The following is a 23,670-nucleotide window of genomic DNA, read 5'->3' as shown; positions in this document are numbered from 1 at the left end:
GCAGAGCATCAGCTTGGGAGGACCCGCTGAGCTACATCACCCTGTATCCTAAACCTGGTCTTGGGTTCTTAGCAAACTGCTTCACTTATCCATACATATCCAAGGTAGATAAGAAAGATTTTAGATGTTGAGCTAGACTATTCATTTGGGGATTTTGCACTGGCAACCTGCAAGTATATGTTCTAATGTTTGTGTCTTGTTAAAACCACACCCAGATTAAAGGAGTATTTGTGGAATGTCTTCGGAGTAAAAGGGTTCTGTACTTTTACAGATTTTATGTTTTATAACATGAATAACCCGGACAGGGTCACAAATGGAACCGCCTCACAAGTGACAGAAGACAGGTGAGATGCATATAGCAACAGGTCACAAAGATGGTAAGAGCAAAGTTGTTTCTCCAAACCCCAAAAAAATTCCTCCAAGAACAGAAAACTCAGAATTTTGAAAGTAAAATACTATCATATAAGGAAAGAAAATAAATAATCCTCTTCATCAGGGTTTCAAGATCTGACTGCAGAGTTATTAGCAGGCTATACTGAATCCTAGCACAGAAAAATCAGATGGACTACTGGTGAGTAAGTTCCAGGAAAACGGCAGTAATTCCTCCACTTGAAAGAGGACACACACTCACTTGTTCAAGGTGATTGTAAACAACATTCTGCAGAAATTCAGAATATTCAGGCACCGCTTCTAGATGGTGATGACACGGAAGGATGGCTTGGATGCATGCTTCTAACTGAGTCACCGGCATTCTTACACTGCAGGGGGAAACGGAGGCCCTCAGCCAAGAGCAGAGATGTTCCTGTCATGTATCCCAGGTCGTGCCTCGGGGACTCAGTGTCCTGTAGCAGTCCGGCCCCAGGCGAGGACCAGCAGCGTGGCCCACCCAAGCAGGAAGGGCACTGTGCTTGAGAAAGCCCACACCAGATGGGAGCAAGAGTGGCTGGTGGGGTTTTGTGAACCTATGAATGCTCATAGAAAAACACCTGCATACATTCAAGTGATACAATTAACAGTAGCATTCTTTTTAACAAAATTTCAAATGTCAGTGGTAATTTTACCATTCCTTTTCTCTTGTCCCCTGCACTCTGAGACAGGCTTAGGTTCTCTCACACTTGCAGCTCTGATGCAATACTTGTGAAGTTATTTTACTTTACTGCAAGTGTCTTCGCTCCACGTGTCACTGTGACTGTCGTCTCTTAACACAGTCAGATATCTTCCTGGATCTCTCCATGAGTTCCTTGCTCCTGCTTCTCAGATCCTGAGATAAAGAACAGGTGAAGGCACATGACTGGAAAAGTCAATGTGGACTTGAGCAAAGTCCTCAGTGACCCCCTAGGTGAGTGTTGACCACCCCTTAGCTTCGATTCTCAAAGTTCTGCCCAGGGTGACATCCAGACAGGAGGGAGTCCTGGGCCCAATTAAAAGCTGTGTGGCTTGGGTGCGGGGAAAGGTGCAGGAGCTAGTTCCGTAGCCGGGACCCTCCACACCTCTGCTCCTCTCTCTCCCGAGGCCCCGCTACCAAGTCCCCACGCTCCCTGATATTCTGTCCTTCTCTTCTACTCTACTTCAAGCCCTTTTCCTCTTCCTTTATTCCCTGATTATCTGCAGCTGGAGAGATTTTTCCATCACAAAATCTGAAAAAATTTCCTGCAGCTGAAAAAGAGGTCTCCAGAGGTCAATGCCCATATGGTGGTTCCTGAAGAGAGCCCCTGGTTAGGGGGACCCTCACCAACACTCACGGGACATCAGGTATGTTACAGGGTCGACCACCCCCAGCAAGAGTTTGCTGTGACCCCAAGGCACGCACAGCATCCCTGCTCACTAAAGTGTAGTTGTAATCCGTTATTAAGAAGCAAAAATAGAAAAAATTCTCATGTTTCTTACTAAAATTATTTATGAGTTAGAAAAAGAAATTGTAAAAGAAAAGAACAAATTTGACTCCATGTTAGATGTGTTCGTTTGGCTTTAAACCTGTACCTTGTTTTCTAGGCTCCGACTTGCTATCTCTGCACCTTTTGTGAAAAAAAGTTGCCTTTAGCCTGAAATATCCAGGACAGCCTATTCTCCGGGCTCTGATCTTTAAGGATATTAGCTCTTCTACACTTATGTACAGATGGCAAGTGGCAAAATAGATAATAACCTTTCTTTTATTTGGAGGTTTTACGGGGGCACCTTAATTTGACCCACCATGGACAGCTGCAGGAACAAAGGATTCCAAGGACAAACAATTCGTACAGCGAGAAGTTTGCAACAACCAACCACATCCCCGCCGCTTTTTAGTATAAAAGGAGACTGAATTCTGCTTTGGGGAAGAGAGTTCTACTGGATATCAATATGCCATTTTCTGGGTCTGCCAGATTTTCAAATGAAGTCACTATTCCTTACTCCAACATCTCATCTCCCCATTTATTGGCCTGTCATGCAGCAAGCAGAACGAGTTTGGACTTGGTAACAAAATGACTGCATTAGAGGTAGTATGTCTCCACTGTTTCCTCATTTCCAGTATGTCACAACCTATCAATTTTATATGCTGTTTAACAACATGACAAAGACTTATTATACGGAATTGATTCCACAGAAATAAAATTATTTCTACTCCCTCAAGACTTTTTTCTTTTCTATTTTATTTTGTTTTGCTTATTGAAAAGAAAATAAAAGTCAAATCATTTTATTTCATGTATTTTTATAGCTATATAATGTAAATACTACAAAAATATTTAAATTGCAATAAAAATTGTTAATATATTTGTATAAAGATATATAAACAATCAATGCAGATTAGGAAAGGAGTAGATATTTACTAAAAATCTACTGCACATCCAGTCTTTTACAAGCATATCCTGGAATATAAGCTCTATTATCCAGGGGTCCCCCACCCCCATTCTCACTGCCGATTCCCTTAGTAATCAACTACCAAGGCACCAGCATAGAACCATGCGATCGCTATTTTAGGTATAAATGAATGAATTAGCTCATTCAATTCTAAAACAGAAACCTTAAAATAAATACTGAACTTATTTACAGATAAACAAATTTGGACACAAAAAAGTACAGATTCTCCCCCAAGACACAAAGATAATAATTGGTAAAGGCAAGATTTGAACTAATCTGCCTGATTATAAAGCTAAGGTGGAAATCCCCTTCGACTGTGTAGGTCCAGCAGCACAGCCCATCACCCTATCTTTGTTCAGATCTGGCTTTAGACAGCCTGAGACAGCACCCCATTCCTATGGAACTTGAGGGGAAACGATAACAATAAGGATTTTATATTCAGTAGTTTCTTAGGTCTCAATTATATAAAGTGTCAGCAGGTCAGCAGAAAACTCTGGGAAATATGAGTGGGTCCAGAGCTTTTCGCTGATAAGAAACTCAATCTATCAGGACAGAGTGACCTTCCCATGAGTGGCCTCATGAACATAAATTAAAGGCAGCTGAAATGAAAACTAGCAAGAACATGGAAGTGAAGCAGGAAGGATCCCTACTATCCCCTGCCCAGTTGCCTCTTCACCCGCGTGGACAAGATGGCAGAAGACCCAGGTTCTTGTCTAAGTTACAACATCATGGATTCTCACCCATAAAATGTTGCGACTCTATGCTGTCTTAAGTCCTTTACAACTAAAATATGATGACACCAATATCTCAGTGGAATGTCTATGTCTCCACTTTCTCTCTTCTATTAGGAGACTATATCTATGGCCACAAACAGAAATTCAATTAAAAACACCATGCACGAAGCCTGGTGAAAGTCTGTGTAAGAGACATTGTTCTCACTCTCTGTGAATGAAAACTCAGAAAAAGTGGACCTTCTCCCTCTGTAAGTGGGAGGTAGACTGATTTTGTGTGTGTGTGTGTTTGCTCGCACATGTGTGTGTGTAAATCATATAAAATATATTCTGGGATTTGCACAGTTTTTTTTATGATACTATCATTTCATGAGGATGAGCCAACCTTTAAAGTAATTTGAATCTATTTTTCTGAGAGGCTCTTTTGGTGGAGGATGGGAAAGGGGAAAGGAAAGGAGGAAAGAAGTATATGAAGCAAAGCTGTAAGAATACTGCTAGGGAAAGGCAAGACATTAATTTTGTTCCTACTTGCATCACACACAAATTAGGGACTGGCTTTCCCCCATGTCTTGTCAAGCACTGAGCTGCAGAAGAACAGGCGACAGCCCATTTCTCACTGAGCTTGTGACTGTATGTGACATCTTATAGACACAAATTATTTAACCTGATCAAACACTCTAGCAGCAGGATGTAATTCTCCTAATTTGAGAGACAAGAAAACAGGAAGTGAAAGACGGTATATAGCTTGACAAAAGTCAGAGGACAAGAAAACTAAAGAGGATGAATTCAAACTCAGATCTGAATGCAGAGTCTGATATTCCCACTCCCAGGGCTGGAAAATCCTTAACACAAGGTTCCCCAGCTCCTCTGCATTGTTCCTGGCACCAAGCATTTCCCATGGCGATGGTCTCCAATTCTCAGACACAGTGCTCTGTGCAGCCAATAACCTCCATTCGACCTTGATCATCTACCTGCCACGCTTACCAGGCTTCACCATACAGGCAGGAAAGCTGGATTTCAAGTGCATACAAAGCCACCCTGGTTTAAGCTGGACTGTTTATCAGCTTTTCCAGCATAAAGGCAGCCATGAAAGTGCTCACAGTTTGTACATGAGCCACACTACCTCTCTCCATCTGTCTCCCCACCTATACTACTTAGCTATGACCATTTTGAGAATCTTGGAAACAAATTTTTAAAAACAGAAAAGAAAGGATTCTTTAACAAGTACTTAATACTTACAATTTTAAATGAGAAGTTACAAAGTGAGTATTTACAAACCGAATCTGCCTTCCTAGGTGTCAGTTTTAACAGTTAAAAAATATAATAGCAAAAATTTCTCACTTAAAAAATTAACAAAAACATCAACAATAATCTGGAATAAACTCAAAAACAATGCCCATGTTGTACATGGAGAAAGTACAGGACTGTACTGAGGGGTAAAGTAAAAGTGTGAAAGTAGAGACATCAACCTTTTGTATGGAGGAAAGCAGTTTTAAAGATGTACGTTCTCCTAAAGATAATTCAAAATTACTAAAAAATCCCATGACAACACTTATCTGGTTTTTTTAACTTGAAAAAATTATATTAGAATTCTTCAGGAATAATAAAGTCATAATACAAGCCAAGAAATTTAGGGATCGAAAAAAGAATCAAAAAATTCGCACTGTAATATATTAAATAAATTTTTACAATATGTAAGATATAGTGCTAGAGTAAGAAAGTAAGATTGACAGAAATAAATCATGAGCTCAAAAAGAGACTCTAGTATACATAAGTATTTTTTACAAGTGGGATTTCAAATTAAAAAGCAAAGTATGAATTTAATAATTGTCTTGTTACAATCAGAGAATACCTGGAAAAAACAAATTCTATTCCTGTCAAAATGACCACAAGAAAAATTACAGAAAATGATGTAAATATTAGAAAGTACTAATAAGAGCAAATACAACTCTTTGCTCATATCAATTCAGCTTCTCCTCACTGTAACAAGTACCATTATCATCTCCATCTTAGAGATTAAAAAAACCTACAGAAGAAATTTATACCATTATAAGAAAGCATTACTAAGAATAAAACCCAAAAAGAAGACATTTACTATCTTAAGATTATTTTGGGCCACAACAATAATGAACCTACTGAACAAAATGAAAGGCAAGAAATGACAAGTAAAAGCTCTCTGATACATGTTGATGAAGACAAGGGGTTAATGTTCATAATACACATTGAGCTGTCACAAAGCAGCAAGAAGCTCCCCCACTTAAATGTTTGCAAAGGACAAAAGGGAACATTCACTTTTTAAAAGTCAGATGGCTAATGAGTGAAAAATGCTCAAAACCTCACTGGTCATCAAGTGCAAACTAAAATAATGAAAATCATTTTGCTCGTCATATTGGCAAATATGTTTAAAAGATATTATAGCTAGTGTCCATATTTGAGACAACAAACTGTGAGCGATCTTTTGGAGGATGACATGTCAATGGATATGTAAACTCTGAAAAACGTGTGTGCACACAGGCTGAACTCCACTTTTAGGAATCGTTACATTTAGAAAAAATCAATTCAAAAAGATGTACTCATCAGAACATTTGCACAGCACTGTTTACAATGGTGGGAAGAAATGCTGAAGTGAAATCATATCCAGCGATAGAGAATTGGTTACATAAGTTATTCTACATCTTTTCATTCCCCACAGGAGAAGGAATTTCAAGATTCACTTGAAAGCATCCTGTGATGTATGAAGTTGTCACATCCAAGAACTAAATTTCCAGAAACCTTAGCTAAAGGAATACTCATACAAGATCACAGGAATGTTTGTACAAGAAGGATGCCAGTCAAACACCCTTTCTGACAGTGGAAAATGGAGAAAACTTAAGTGTTCACCATCAAGACAATGATGCGGTAAATCACGGAGAGCTGTGGGCACTAAAGTTGCAGCGTTTCAGCGTGGTCCAAGGCCTTGTCCACAGTACTCTCCCACGAAAGGTGTCGTTACACAAGAGACCAAACCTGCACATCAGGAGACCCCTTTACTCTATCTGAAAGGACCGGGTGAGTCTGGAGTGGGAGGAGGTCTATGATATATACGTTAGTGAATAAACCGAGCTACAGAAAACATATAGTATGGCCTTATTTTTCAATAAAGCATATATACACACACATATACATAGATTTCTCATATACGTGTATGTATGTGTGTATATATATATGACAAAGGCATAAAGGTCATGAAATATATACTCCACATTGTCAGCAGCTTTTACTCTCAGGAAAAAAGGGGAAGGGAAGTAGGGGACTTTCGGTACCACCACAGTTCTCTTTTCAGAATTTCAATTAAGTATACTTGGAATTTAAAAGTTTACTTAAGTACGAAGTAAAATGGACGATGCCTCCACAAAACAGAATGCTATACTGGTCATTAAAAATCATGTCAGGGGAGATAGAATATTGTAGAAAAATGTGTAATAAGCCGAATGGAAAATGGAGGTCTCCACACAGTAAACAGGCACACAGTGCTCGCTGGTTTTTATGACAGAGCTGATACACACTGATGAAAAGAACAGAAAATAGATGTTAAAGTGTTAATTATTATCTTTGAGTACTGGGACCAGGATAGACCCTTTTGACTCTTTTTTCAGACTTTTATATTAAATACACATTATTTTTCATCTGAAAAATGCATTTTTAGATGTCTAGTACCACACATTGGAAAAAATACATGAGTAGTTACAGAAACAAATAACTAGGAGACACCGCAGCACCGTCACACAGTGTAGAAAGGGCGATCCTGAATAACACCGCGCAGTTACATAAGGACCCACAAAGTGAGAGCACCTGCTGTAACAGGGCGCGGCCCCCTTCCATTTGTCAGATGTGTCTTCAGGGCTGAGGCAGTTCTGAGCACGGCCAGTGTCAGTGCTGGTGTCTGGATGGATGCCACTGAAGGTGAGGGCACCTGCAAGCCGAGAGGAAGAACAGAAATCATCCTCTGCTTTTTCTGTCTTGTTTCTTTGTTACTTTTAAAGAGAGGCGTAAATAAGATAAACTGAATCTTCCTTACTGAAATTTCAGTAATGAAGCCATTTTTAAAGTGTTCACAACTTATATTCTGCCTATAACTGTCTTTTCAAAAAAGCCTCATATTTATTAAATGTTAATTAACTCAGTTAATTAACTACATGTTGAAACCTTTTAAAAAACATGAAATGCACTACGTGAAAGCACCACACATGCAGTGACTAGCTCAGCTGTCTTTACGGCAGTGCAGTCAGCCCCCACCATCCCAAGACCCTGAACTCCTGATGCTGGGAAGAGAGCACGCTGCTTCCTCAGATGGAGAGAAACGGTAAAAGCATTTTCTGAAATCTACAGCACTGACAAAACATAACTGCTTAATCCCAGGCTCCTTGGAGGCTGTCATTTTCCGTTTCTGGCCAACACCCGTCAATGAGCAGAACCACCCCATTCCCGAGTCATGGGACTCACGTGGGCAGCAGTTTTGGAGAAATTTCCAGGTATAGAATGTTAACCAACTATACATAAAACTCTGAAAAAGAAAAGATGCAATACTCAGATTTTGGAAGACACTCAAAATATTCTCCTAAGTCTTAGTATTTGGAAAGGCTGGGCTTCTCCTAAGCCACTTATTTATTTCACAGCCAGTGAGCATCTCCCACAAACCCTGCTTCCCTGGGTGTGCTGGGAGCCTCAGGCACATTGATGCTGTCTATCTTATAAGTCACAAGGCAGAGGCGTGTATCTCACGCCTGCACCTCTCACACATGCTCAATTCCGAGCCTCAATTTGTGAACTTGGCCCCATTTTCTCACCTGTTTATTTGGTATCTGTTCTTCTGTAAGCTGCCTGAAGTGCTTCTTGGAACAAGTCAGAAGAATGAGTGGGTAGAGAAATGGACAGATGGACAGGTGAGAGATGGGCAGACAAACAGGGAGACTCCAAGAGAAGGGGAGCAAACAAAATTTCCTATGCAAAACCCTCTTCTAGTCAAGGAAGAAAACCATCACGAAGAAGTGTGAAGAGGCAGGTGGCTTAGGACTGTTTCCTGGATTCCATCAAAAGTCACACCACGTGATGAGAGGGTAGAAGTATAAATAATAAAAGAAAAAAAGCATGCATGTTTGAAAAATATATCTACATTATGTACTTTCTAAAGAATAGATTTATATCAGCAAGGCTCAATAACACAATCTTTGGGTATTTACAGAAGTGAGAATCCCATCTCCAATCCACAAGACATCCCTTCGGAGCACTGAGGGTCTACACGGTGCGATCATAAAGCCGTAACCGCAAAAGCTGTGCTATCCTGCACTTACGAGGAACGAGCAGCTGTGCTTGGCCTGCCCACGCGCGTCGTTTACAACCCACAGCACCTCTACGGGGGAGGGATGACTAGCGAGCCCTGTCTCTGCAGGAAAGAAAAAAGTCCGGGAGAGGCTAAGCCGACCTACAAGTTCTCCATTTCACAGGACTTGTCACTCCAGAGCAGGACTCGAACTCGGCCCACGTTTGTAACCACAGTACTACCGTAATTTATGTGCTTTTTGTGTGTATAATACATTTGTTTCTGGCATGAAAGTGTATTTAATAAATGATCGGTTGTCTTGTATATTTCATTAGCTCACAATCTTTATATTTTTGAATTGTACTCTTCCCCTGGAGAAATGAACGGAAAGAGCAGTGGTCAGAATGAGGTGGGGCTTCATTCTTTATCTGTTACCTCATCTCATCCAAGTTCCCAAGCAGGGAGAAGGAGCAAATGTTCTCTTCATCTTTTAAAGAGAGGGCTCCAGTGATGGTGATTTACTCAACTCCAAAACTAAGTCTGGGGGAAGGGCACATGCAGCAACGAGAGCAGTATCACCTGTAGGAAGGCGAAAAGAGCTCAGGGGATGGCTCAATGGGTCAGCCTGATTTAATTTCAATTGATAATTCAATAACACACTCTAAAAATACTAGCATGCAATGGATTTGCTCTTTCTTGACATCTAGCAAGTTTCCACAGCCGACATGTAACATTATCATGAACTAGTGAAAAGAAGAGTCCACAGACAAGGAAAATCAATGCCACAGGCAGGCTGAAACTCAGGCTGGAGGAAAGGAAGAGAAAGGGCATATTTAAGAAGAGGGGAAAGTCTGGGAAAAAGACATCATCACAAGGACTCTCAAGCGTCATCCAGCAATCATATAATCATTCTTTCAAGAGAGAGTTACTTAGGTCCTATTTTGTGCGAGATTTTACAAAGGGCAAAGAGAGACCACAGCGTCCATGGTGGCAGCAAGTTGCGGGGCTATAATACAATTCTAATCTTGGTACCTTGCACAATTGTCCTCAGTATAAATGCAAAAATTAAAGTAAAATAATACTATGTAAACCATACACATTGCTGAAATAAATTAAAGAAGACCTAAATACCTGGAAAGACAAACCACGCAAATTCCTGGATCACATGACAATATTCTTGGGATGGCAGTGCTCCCCAGAGTGAAGCACACATACAACGTGGTCTTGATCACAATCCCAGCGGGCTCCTCAGCAATAACTGACTAGCTTCTGCTACAATTCATATGGGAATTCGAGGGTCTCAGTAACCAAAACGTACCTGAAAGAGTAGAACAAAGTGAGAGGACTTGTAATTCTCAATTTCAAACATTACAACTGTATCTACAAGTGAGATTAGAGGCCATTTTTAAGGTATTATTGTGTTTATCCTTATTTTCTAAATTCTGTACAACGAATATACCTGTTAGAATAAGAAAAATAAAAACTAAAGTATCTTTTAAAACATGCACACCGATTCATTCATTGGGGAAAATTATTTTAACTATAAAGAGGTAAACAAATATCTAGTGAAAAAGGACTACTTAAAAACAAGTCTGCATTTACAATTTTCATAAATTGAAAACTGAAAAGCACAAACACATCAAATTTCTAGGGAGACTGGTGAAACATATTAATAATTATTTTCAAAAATTCTAATTGCACAATGAAAACACAAGAAAGAGAAAATCGTGATTGACAGGAAACTGCGAACACGTGGAGAGCAAAGGCCTTGAAATCACTGTTCCTTTAACTCTGCTACTAGCTCAATAGCAGAGGAAATTCCTCACTGAGGGGACAGTGGAATCCCATGCATAAGATAGGATACACAGTACAGACTGCAGTAGTATCGGGAGTGAATATGTTAGAAGAATTCTGAAGTTACAACATTGCTGAAAAACTACAAAAACACTGACAGACAGATTAAAACACACAGTCATACATATTATATAGAAACATGAACTCTGCTCCCATGTTGCATAGAAATACAAACATATTTGTTCATTTATGGGCACTGATTACTTTATCCCAGGTAGAATATTTCAACTAAAACAAATAATCAATATTACACTCCTATTGTCAAATGTACTTGAAAACTTACTCTGCTATGTAACCATATGTGTCTAAGATAGATCTAAAATTAGTGAAAAAGAGCTTTGTATGGTTTCTTGAATTCTTCTCAAAATTCCAAGCTTAATTTTAAAATAGATCTGAGCAGTATTTCTATATTATCTTTTCCCTTGTGAAATGAACAACACAGTCTGCTGTCAAAATTCTGTGCTTACAATGATTCACGAGCACCATATCCTCACAAAACTGCTGGACAGCAAGTCACTATCCAGACACTGTGACCAAATAAATGAAACAGAAGGAAGACAGTGATCCTATTCTGGAGGGCTTATAGTCTGTGTCAACACTGGGGTTTTTACTTGATTGGTTTGTTTGGGTAGCAAAATAAAATCAATCAAGTACTTTCTTTGAGCATTCTATAAGTCATGACTGTTTTTAGTGTCATTAGCAGGAAAGACTTAAGCATGACTTGGTTAGGTCAACTAGCAACAATCATCACTGGAGAGTGAGTAATAAAGAAGTTAACTGATAGCAATGCTTCTGCCTACATGAGACCTAAAATAAATCTACACTGATATCCGAAAGGAAAATAAGGAGATGAGGTCCCCAATGAGAAAACAAACTAACAAGAAATCAAAAAATGAAAGTCATTTTCATTAACGATTCCAGGCAGTAGTGGAGCATGGTGGAGAAGATCACAAATGCTGGGGACAAACATGAGGGTCTGAAATCCCACAGCACTAGGTAGATGTGACACTGACATTTCAGTGAAATTTTCTGCATCTCAGTCTCCTATCCATAGACTGGGGACAACAACTGCACCCATCTCCTATAACGGTCCTAAGAATTAAGTTATTTTATATATAAAAGCTTAAATAAAATACCTCAGAGTTTAAATAATACCCCAAAAGCACAAGAAACAAAGAAAACAGAGACAAATTGCAGTTCATCAAAATTTAAAACTTTGCTTCAAAGGGCACCATCCAGAAAGTGAAACAACAACACAGAGGAGAAAATTTTTTCAAATCACTTATCTGGTAAGGAATTTGTATCTCAAAATGAAGAAAAAAAAAACCCTACAACTCAACAATAAAAAGGCAACTCAATTAAAAGGTTAATAAAGTATCTGAAAAGGTATTTTTCAAGGAAAATATACAAATGTCCATAAAGCACAATGTAATGATGTTCAATACCATTAGCTGTTAGGGAAATCAAGTCAAAACCACTAGGAGAAACCGCTTCACACTCACTACAATAGGGTATAATAAAAAAAAAAGCGTAACAAGCACTAAAGAGGACACAGAGGAAGTGGAGCACGCAGCCCTTGCTGGTGAGGATGTAACACAGCGTGGCCACTTTGGAAAACAGCCTGGCAGGGCCTCAGAGAGTTGAACATTTCGTTTCTGACTTACCCAGCAATTCTGCTCTCTGGGCACACACGTAAGAGAACTGAAAACAAATATCCACATAAATAATACCACATGAGTGTTCACGGCGACATTACTCATCACAGCCAAAAACAGAAACAACCCAAATGCGTATCACCTGATGAATGGGTAAACAGTGGGGCCCAGCCATAGAGTGGAATGTTATTCAACAATAGCATAGCATAGAATAGTGACTAAGGCCACAACATGAGCAAATATTGAAAACGTTACTCAGTGTGAAAGAAGTCAGTCACAATAGACGTTTCCACTTATATGAAGTGACTCGATTTACATGAAATGTCCAGCACAGGCAAATCCACAGAGAGAAAAGTGGCTCCTTGGGGCTGGGGGAGGATGGGGAAGATGGGAATGTCTGTTTATGCGTACAGGGCTTCCTGTTGGGGGGATGAAAATATTCTAAGATTGAATGGGACGCACAATTCTGGGCATAGAGTAAAAACCGATGTACATTTTAATGGGTGAATTGTATTAAAACTCTTAAGAACAAAAGGACCTTGGGCCAGTATCTTCCATAGTAAATGCAAATTGCTAACTTTTATTAGAGGAAAAAGAAACTGCTCTCAGCATGAAAGCAGGAGATCAGCAAATGTGAGTTAACCGAAATTGGACAAGAGCATTTCACTTGAAACAGTTGCTGAGTGTACACGAAATATTCAGAAATAGGAAAATCACCTTGACATCACGAGGAAGCATTCTGTTTCAAATACAGATCAAGGATTCGGCAAGCCCAGCTGCCAGAAATGACCAGAGAAGAAACCTGGTTTATAAAACTAGCACCAGAGACAACAAGGAATGGTGATGAGGAAAGCAGGCGGCAAATATCTGGAACAGTTCACTACAAATAATTTCTCCACCAAAAATTGAAAAATAAAATGAAAGTGATGAAATGCTCTGTTGACATCTCGAGAATGGGCTTCCTTCGGTGCTCGACTGTTCTGTAACCCCGATTGAGAGACTAAGGAGAATCAGCATGGCTCCTGGGGGTCCCCAAAGGACTGCCCACCAGCACGCTGACCACCATCACATCTGCCAGGTTTGAATTGCAGAGAAGAGACCAAGTTCTGAAAGGCACAGGAAATATTGACAAGGGAAGAAAACGCTGAGGTCTGTCCTGGGACAGAGGCCCTCTGAGCAGAGGCCAGAAGGCTACAGGTGAACTGCAGTAGACCTGGGGCAGGAAGGGATCACGGGGGAGCATATCTCAATTCTCTTCTGTCTCTGCCTCCGGTAGGAGAGATAAAGCCTGCATCCTTCTCACCTGGAACTGTGGGTTCTGGCTGGAAGAAGTCTTACCGACAAGGAATGATTATTCAAGGCTCTGTGGAAAAAGTCAAGAAATCGAGAGGGATTAGGGAGCCATCTCCATGAGCCTCTCAAATGCTCCCATATTTATAGGGTATAATCAAAGGAAAACTTCGTTAACAGTTGTGAGATAGTAAGGAGGAAATTCGGGAAAGACAGGATGAGGCAGAGATTGTAGAATACACAATGAGTACAAAGGATTAGTGTATCTTTAGGGAAGTCATGGGGTGAGGGGAACAAGATACATTTTTAGATATGTTCATTAAAAAGCAGACCACCAGACCAGCCAGGTCCTTGTTTTGGGGATAATACATTATCTAACAACACACAAGCCCAGCGTTTATAGCTGAGGGTCTCGGTCCTTGCTTTACAACCAGCAGAGTGCTATCTAAAACCTCAACTACACAAGCAAAGCATTGTCTCTGCTTTTTAAGGTAAGGAGTCTGGAGTGAGGATGCACAGGAACTTGCTTGTAAAGCAGTATCAAAGCATATTTTTTCTTCTTAAAATTCAGAGGCGACTGGTGTGTGTTACAATTTGTTAAACCAATCATCTGCTTCCACATGGAACCATTATGGAGGACACCCTAGGATGAAAATCCTGGATGTGGGTCTTTTCCTGCCATCTTCAGCCACTCTATCAGGGTCTAGGCACATCCGTGAATAACGATCCTAAAGTACCACTCACTCTCTTAACTCCTGGTGATTGAAACTTAATTTTAGCTCTACACAACTTAACGTAGAAAAGTTTCAGCAATAAAAGATATAATATTCCATTTATATCTCATCATATTACTGATTTTCTGATTGCTCTAAGCTGCTTCTACTTGGTAAAGCACCTCATTCTGAAGCTGAATTCAGTAATTTCCATTGTGCATTTCTAGCCAGTTTGGGCTCGCTAACTTCCTTTGGTCAAATATCGATATACTTAATTGATTTCTTTGTTTATCAATTTCAACCAGGAGGAGAGGGAGTGTCACTCTTTTCCTCAGCCCACCCTCAACTCTTTTCCCATCAACTCAGGCCTCCTGAAAACAAAACAAAGTATTTTTTTCCCTTCTACTCTTTCCACAAACCCAACAGGAAACATCAGCCTGGAGAAAGAATTCAACACAAATGTTAAAACAAAAATCTATAAACCTGAAACAATACCATCTCCAAATCATGATACACAATGACATGAGATTAAGTGTGTCAGGAACAAAGCATGAGGGAGCCTGACTACCTGATTTCTATTCTTCAAAGGAAGGAAGGTTTTCGTATTTTTTATTATCATTCTTGGTCATTGTTTCTGATTATGCCAAAAAATAATTTATGAAATATTTATGCACTGCAGTAACTGATTTTTATTGTATCAATTTTAGAAGGCATTCAGAGGGGATAGGAAAACCCACCTCTGTAAAAAATGCAAAATTTCTTCCCCTGTTAAGAACACGTATACAAAATGCAACAGAGAATTCAAATTCTTGTGGAGAGGAGCAAAAGACACAGAATCAAATCAAAGTCATTACAATGAGTCAATTTAAAATTCACTGGACAAACATGCTCAATGCATACAAATAATTTTAAAGGCACACTGCAAACCATTCACTTAATGATCTGCAGGCTAGAGGAAGAATTTCACTCTTTAACAGACAACAGAAATCAATAGGGTGCCCCACCAAACAAGGAGCAGTGAACAATCAGGTTTTTAACAGTTCTGAGAAATCAGCATATTCTAAAGATCAAAATCCAGAAATTTTAAACATTCATTCAAACCACAATGAAAAAAGCACTTAAAGAAAAAAAAAAAAAGAAAGTAAGCACATAGATCATTGCAACAGAACAATGAGAATTTCTTGTACCGCTAGAAGAAAGAACAGGCTATAGCCTTTTACTTGAAAAGAGACTACTTTTAAAAATAACTGCTAAAACACATTTCATCATTCATGTTGCATTTAAAAATCTGAGGTACATGTATCTGATCAGAAAAGCAATTCTGAGTAATAGTATGTTACAATTCAGTGCCAGTTTGCTTTAGAAGAAAAGAGAAAAGTTACTGTTTCTAATTCTGCACAAAGTTTAAAGAACCTCCCTGCCTCTATCTCCTCCCATTTCCTAAGCTCATGCTCCCTAATCCTTCTGAAACAAGTATGAGAAAGTCTTATTCCCAATATGCCAAATGACAACTGAATATCAATTTATTAGTGTAAATATATGCCAACACCTTGAAATGGAGGAGAAAGGTATCAGAAGTCTATATGGAATTTCTTTCTACCTTCCTGAAATCACACACACCAACGTTCACACAGACACAGACACAGACACAGACACAGACACAGACACATACCCCCTGGATTACTGGGCACTTCACAAGCTTAGTACTTAACAACTTGTAGAAGGTAACTTTGTAGTTACTTTAAAATACAAAACTGTCAGCTTTTGAAAGCCTTCATCATCTGCTAAACCATCTAAATATCAAAGAAACCCAATTAGCCTTCTCTGTAGAATGTAATTTCCCTTGATGGCAAAACAGTCTCCAAGAAGAACTGGATCAAAGATTCGTGTTTATCACTACCTATGATCGTTTTTAAGCACATTAACAGATTCAGAAATGTATGTCTCAAAAACATTTATTCCTATTGAAATAGTATACGTGTTCAATTGTCTATACAGTGACTAGGTCCCATGATGGTGTTTAAGAGCTATTTTGTGTATAGCAATATTTACCTTCAAGTGCAGAAAAGGAGGGTGTGTATTACTCAGTTGTAGAGCACCTGCTTAGCATGCACAATGTCCTGGCTTCAGTCCCCAGTACCTCCAAAAAAAATAAATAAAAATAAGTGCATATTTAAAAATAAGAATAAAGTTATAAAAAATGCAGACTAAAAACCACTGCAATCTAGGTGCTACAATTATACTAAAAAAACAAGTGTTTCTATCAAATATTAACTATATGCCAATCACAGAGACAACCAAAAGTCACACCTGAAACATCACGTGTGATTCTCAGCAACCCTACTAAGTAGACACGGATGAGAAACCCGGCTCTGCGGATGAGGAGACGGAGCTCGGAGGAGCCGGGGACGCTGACTGTCCTGCTCCCCGTGACACCGCGTCAGCCCAGGGCAAGCGCTGACAGAGCTGCACTGAGGGGACACCCAGCTGCATGGAACCTTGGGGCACTGGGGAGTCCCAGAAAACACTAAAAACTTTTCAGTGAAAAACCAGCTAAAATATATTACACTGTGCTGCATCCTTTAAACAGGGAAAGTGACTGAGACCTTTTTGATGCCTCCGTGTCCTTTCTGTCATTATCAGTTACTTGCCCTCACAGTGCGACCAGTGATGATCTGGACCCCATATGAAGTGCACTCAGATGGAAGAGCTTTTAAAGCTGGTTTATGAAGTTTGTAAGACTGTCTATGACTCACAAAGGCGGTCATTCATCACTTCTCACCGGTGTGGACGTACCACCTGAAATCACTCCTTTCTGCTTTTTAAAATCCCTTCATCTACTCCAGACTTTTCAACAGCAAAGAAGTAGCTCAACCACAGACAGTGGACAGCTTTTCACCAAATGGACTCGAACAGCCCATCTGACAACCTGGAAGCCCTTGTCTTCTATTAAACCCACTTCCAGGTACTTCATCATTTTCTGATTGGTGGGCTCGACCTCTGACTGGCCTACTCAGAGAGCTCCCAACCTCACATCCAGGGGTGGGAGAGGACCATGCTGTTGGGGGAAATCAGTGAGGAAGCTGGACATCCTCCAGCCACGTCTGCACGGGTAGAAGTGCCTCAACGTGCTCAGAAATTATACCGTCATCATCCCTGGGCTCCCATGGACTGGTTTCACATTAACCAAGCTCATGAGACACTGATGCAAGAAAACCAGAAACTTAAATTTTTAATGTAACAGAAGATGTGAATCTATGAACCAGACTGAAATATCAGAGTTCAACCATGAGTACATTTTCTCCTCCACGGCCCAATCACGGGCAGGCAGTCACATGGCAAGCATGGACAGAAACGGAGCAGGAAGGGTTTCTAGATTAATTCAATGGACTATATTTCTATTATACGAACAGATCTACTGCCCAGAAGTCAATTAACGCCAATCACGGTGCACTCTCCGTGGACAGCGGCCAAGAAATGACTATGAGCTCCTGTGTAACACTCTTTCCCTGTCCTTTCTAGGCTAACTGATGCACAGAGGTATAAAGATTCAGGGATGTCGATAATGCTAAACACCCAAAGCCCATCTCTGGGAACCTCAAAACCAGACAGCCAGGGTTTAAATACCAGCTCTGCCAATTACTAGTTCTGTGATTTTGCCAACTTAATTACCCTCTGTGTGCCTCAATTTCCACACTGTAAAACTGGGATAACAATCAAACCTTCCTTACTCGCTTGTTGAGAAGATTGAAGGATTCATTTCTGTAAAATGCTCAGAAAAGAATGTAGCACATTTTGGGTGTTCAACAAATGTCAACTTAATATCAAATTGTTTTACAAGTCTCCCCTCTAATCATCTTATCTGTTTCCTGGCTAGCCTAAGTCCCAAATAAAATCCTTATTTCTCCTTTTACACACTCTTGGGGAGCACCCTTATGTTCCATCCAACCACCTGTTTAAACTGAGGGAGTGGATGTCTCCTAACCACTCCTCTGGGCCATGGAGGGTGCTTCTCCCTTCACACCCCTGGCCCCTGGCCCACAGCTAGCACTTATTACACTAACAGAGTGAGGTGTGAGTCCGGGGAGACAAGCAGGGCATGTGAAACCCTTCCTTTCACTCCAGTGTTGGTCACCATTGGGAAGCACGCGGGATGCTCAGCTCCATGTCAGGAAAGCCCTGTGCATGAAAGGGCAGGTCTTCTCAAGGGAAGGCTCGCTGTGGCCCAGAGCTACATGGGACAGGGTGAGTCTGTATTTCTGGGACACAGTATCATGACACGCATTTTCCCACAGCCTTGAAGTTCATGGAGAACGTGGCTTCATCAGTAACAAAGAAGACATTTATTGCCTGTCTACTCTTTTGTGTCATCTCTCAGTAGGCTGCTGGAGACAACATATGTATAAGTATTGGATCTCCTTAAACCCCAAAATATATGAAGTAACAAATAATTCTGTGGCTTAACGTTGGTTTAGGGCGACTGTGTAACAGTTCTGACTCTGCTGATGCTAAATTATGGGTATAGGAACTATGGAACCTCCTCAAATATCTTTCATCATAAAACCATCTCTTCTTATTTTCCTGTTTCTTAGTAATTGCCAAAGACTCTCAAATGATGGCTTCACACAAAACAGCAGCTAAAGTTTAAGAGCCCTCTTGACATACACACTGTGGTAAACACTGCACATAATTTCTAATTCTCACAATTCTACAAATCAGATACGAATGCCCCCATCTCACAGACGAGGGAAAAACTCAAAACGAACTGACTCAGGCTCAAGTGGCTCAGTGGCAGCGCGTGCAGGCAAACCATATCAAAAACTACACCCCTTCGTATATGTACCAAATCTCCTACCACCAATTAACACACAGCGGCGGGGTCAAAACTCAGGGAACTCAATACACTTTTCACCTTTAAGGTCCTCCAGATGCCGCTTCTAGCTGTTTTATAAAATCCCGGCTCACTGGTTTCTAACACTAGAAGAAAAGCCCGATTTTGCTATTGTTTGCACAGCAAGTCTGAAATGTTCACAGTGAGATGACAGAATAAATCTAAGATATAAGCAGAATAACTTTTCCAGTTAGACAGACATAATGGACATTGGGCTATTCTGAAGCATTAAGTAAAGTAATCAAAATAAAATAACATTGTTTAAGCCTCCTTTTACAAACAGGAAAGTTAAGACTGTAAGTAGGTGCAACAGTGCCACCTATGGGTAAAATGACCTTCCAGGTTACCAGGAAAGATGCAACACAAAAATTGCCTGTAGGATCAGTAACGAGAATCAGATAAATAAAACTTATATAGCACATGCTGCACTTTGATTCGGGGAAAAGGAGGGATATTCAGTATTTAATCTGATATTGCTAATACTCCTGAATATAAACAGAAGATATAGGCTCATGGAAACTCATCTTAGAAGAGGAAAGAATCCAGTTCAGCCACTTCATTTTACAGGAGGGGAAACTGAGACATGGGATCTGTCCTCCTGGCAATCAGCAGCAAAGTTCTCCTATGCCTCATGTCTTGCACTGTAGCAAAAACCAACAGATCTGTACTAGGCCTATATTCATAAAATTCACGTTTGTATTTTTCCAACAGTAGGTTATCTAAGTATCTTGCAAAATACTAAAAGAGCCAGGATATCATACAATTTTGTTGCCATACAAAAACATTTATTTACATAATAAAACAGCATGAGCTTTATTCTCTCTATTAAAAAAGTAATGTGTCAAATCAATGTTTTGATATTTTAAACCTGTTAAGAGTGTAGAAAAAAATCAAAATTTTCTTTAATCACAAAATAGAGGAGCTTATTCCCTGAAAATGATCAATATGGATTTTACTAAACTTAACGGATCTGGTCAGAATCCCACGAATTTAAATGTCTGAGTGGATGGTTACACGGCAACATAAATTCTGATTTGTAACAATACATATTCTGTGTAAATAATCTTCAAGGTCATCTGATTAAGGCAATTTAACTAGTCCCTGTCTCACTAGAATGATACAGATTTCATTAAAACTTCATACTACACCAAAAAAAAAATGAATCCTTGTTACTTTAAACCATATTCAAATATATCATACAAATACATATTGAATATGTATCAGAAATAAGCGACACTCTTTAGTATTCAGAGTTGATCCTTCTAAAATATCTGTCATTGTGACAACACACTTTTATTAAGCACCTCTTGGGTTCTTTGTATACAAGGCATCTACCTCTCACAGTCAGACAAATTAAACGATATTACTCAAATTTCACAAATGAGGAAATGTACTTAAGCCATGAAAATAAAGTACATATTCATCAACAGGAAAGAAAAGAGTAAAGACTTTTCTTACAATATTCACTGACAATCTTTTCTTCCATATTAAAACTACATAAAACCAATTCAGTCTTTGTAAGTATTTCTGTCAAAAAGGGCCACAAGAGAAAAACAAGCAACATCATTAGCAGTGGTTGGACTTTAAGAGCTCACTTCTCTTTTGCACTATAATTATTTTTAATGTTTTGTTTTTAGTGCTTACAGAGCACTAAAATAAAAAAAATAACTTTTTATGTAATTACCTGAGAATTAAAAATTTGTGAAAATGAACAATTTTAATTTCTGCCACTCTGTCTCAACTTCTCAATGGTGTCTCTCCTTTCAAGGCCTCATCAGTCTGAGATCACTAAACTCGGCCGTTTATGGAGTCACAGGTGTTCGGGTAACCACTTAACGGGAGGCTGATAAGAGGAGCAATTAAGAATGCATTCTGTGCAGCCTGGGTTCCAGCACCGAGCTAGCCACAGCCTGCTGCGTGTAATTTGGGACAAGCTGCTCCATCTCTCAATCCCTCAGCTGCAAAAAAGGAGACACTGATACCTACAATCAAACACCTGCTATGAATTAAAACATGAGGAAAACATTTTAGCCTTAGGTAGGTGTCCACTCACAGTGAGTTTGGTCATTATGATGATGAGGATGGCTGTTAACAAATTAAGCTAGACCAAACAGGAGAAATCCCCTTAAAGGAGAAACATTTTAAGTCAATGAGCATTTATTTTTGGATGAATTGCAGAATATTCTAATGATTTTTTAATAAACCAAATTTTGTCCATTAATTATAGATTTACAGGTTCATGGACAAGTCTCCAGAAAAAGAATTAGAGGCCTCTTAACTCTGTAAACTAAGAAAGTAAATTTTAACAAAAATCACGGAGGAGATTATACCTCATTTGGGAGAGTAAGTGCTTAACATGCATGAGGCACTCAGTTCAGTCCCCATTAACTCCATTTAAAAACATGGTTTTTTAGGAAATGGAAAATTAAAGCAAAAAGATGGAGGAATACAGAATTTTTTAGAGACTCATCTCAGATTTAAGATGGGGAAGAAACCATCCATTTCTCAGAAGAAATCTTGAGGACTATGTAAACTGGATCTGAGATGTCTAGTCCTTTAACATTATTCAAGAATTCATATTACCAAGTCTTAAAATTACCTGATAACGCACAGTGGTGATACTGATCATAACAGCTTCCATCACGGATCGAGCTCCGGCTAGGACTGCTCTGTTCTGACATCTCTGCCCCTCAGGCCTCACCAGGCTGAGAGCACTAAATTCGGTCATTCAAGAGCATCTTTTGTAAGTCCTCCATTTGTGCTTCTGACTCTCCCCTCACCAGCTCCTCTGAGGGAAGCACTGTTATCATCTTTCCCACTCACAGATAAGGCCACTGAGGCACAGAGACTAAACTCATTCCAGGTCACATTGGCATTAAAGGAATTCTGTATTTCTGCTGTTTGCTTTTGACAAAGGAATCTGAGATATCAATTCAAGGCAGACTGTTAAATACTCAAGTCTGTCAGGTCTTCACCTCAAAGAGCAGATACTATAAATTCCTGATGTAGGATGAGGCTGCCGCCACAAACTGACTCAGCTTGAAATTAATATCCAAGATGAAGCAGCGGATACACGTAAATATTCACGATTGTCAACTCTGCTCACGGGTCTGGGCCCTTCACTGCCTGAACGGGGGTGCAATCCCCACCCGTGTCTGGGAGAGAAGCGCAGCTCTTCCCCGGCTCACCCAGGCTTCACGGGGTATTTCCCCCCACAGACTGGCCTCAATGATTAAAAGATCTCAAGATTTTTACACCATGCAAATCTAAAAGACATTTCTGCAGATGGAGCACTTTCTCAGGCTTAAATCTTTTTTGCCTACACTCAGCCAGGGGGAAAAAAGAAACATGACTCTACAAAGTCTCTGACCCTCACCACTCACAGGAGTAGAATGGCCAGAGCAGAAGATGATTCTTCACATTGCAGGATGAGAAAAAAATAAAGATGCCCCGACAACAGGCACTCCCAGAGACAGTGCTCAGCAGTCTTCTGCACACTCACGGTTGTGCAGCCCTCATCACCTTCTATTTCCAGAACACTTCATCACCCCAAAAGAATCCCCCTGTCACTAGCAGTCACTCCCTAATCCCCCTCCAACCAGCTCCTTCCAACCATCACCTGCTCTCTGCCTCTGCATGTGCCTATTCTGGGCTTTTCATATCACTGAAATCAACAATATGTGGGCATTTGTGTCTGCTTCCTTTCAATTAACATGCTGTTATCAAGTCTTGTACATTTTGAAGTGGTATCAGCATCTCTTTCTTTTTTTTTTTTTTTTGAAAACGTTAAAGATTATTAGAAGGTGGTAAGTACTATCAAAAAGAGTAGAGTGGAGCATAAGTGATTGGGTTTCAAAGGGAAAAGTGTGGGTTGAACAGTCAAAGTGGACTTCCCAAAACAGGTGGCATTTTTCATTTTCCTCTTCTTTTTTGTCTTTTTTATTCACTCTTACGTGTGAATAATGTTCCACTATATGGAGATACTACATTCTGTTCATCCATTCAGCAGGTATTTATGGACGAGGCCAGAAAAATGAGTGTAAGAGGTGACTAGCATGTATGGCATTGAAGCAAAGGGCAAAATGTGCTTTCAAAAAAATCCAACAAAGAGAGGCACAAGGAAATTCAGTCTGTTTCTGAGCAAAGTGCTTGCTTGCTTCGGCAGGACTACCGTGCAGGGCTGGGGTGGATATTGGCAGGAGTCACGGTGAGGGAGTCAACTAAGACTCCCCACTGCAAGCAGCTCAGCCAATCCTCCTCCCTCATGCTGTATTGTTAGAGAAATGTTTCTAGGTTACTCTTATTTCAAGTAATAGCATTTTAACTGCACATCTGATCATCTCCATCAGACCACATTATCTCCAAGCCACAGAAAATCATTCACTGACCGGAGCAGCTCCAG

The 23,670-nt window shown here is 39.9% G+C and overlaps 1 protein-coding gene across 3 annotated transcripts in view; it reads right to left on the bottom strand.

The window, feature by feature from the left end:
- Window positions 1-23,670, bottom strand: part of LOC140687538 (trafficking protein particle complex subunit 9-like) — a 180,537-nt gene that overhangs the window by 16,850 nt on the left and 140,017 nt on the right. Inside the window, exons 7-8 of one of the 3 annotated variants that reach the window (XM_072944655.1) lie at window positions 7,398-7,518; window positions 632-758 (exon numbers count right to left, since the gene is read on the bottom strand). In XM_072944655.1, the coding sequence (XP_072800756.1) occupies window positions 632-758; window positions 7,398-7,518 (248 nt within the window). Of the gene's footprint in view, window positions 1-631; window positions 882-7,397; window positions 7,519-9,415; window positions 9,445-23,670 lie in introns of those variants that run through there. The other 2 variants (XM_072944656.1, XR_012061915.1) reach the window with 2 other exon arrangements.

This window comes from Vicugna pacos, chromosome 20, assembly GCF_048564905.1.
Source record: "Vicugna pacos chromosome 20, VicPac4, whole genome shotgun sequence".
NCBI lineage: Eukaryota > Metazoa > Chordata > Mammalia > Artiodactyla > Camelidae > Vicugna > Vicugna pacos.
This window is presented reverse-complemented; position numbering and strand designations above follow the sequence as displayed.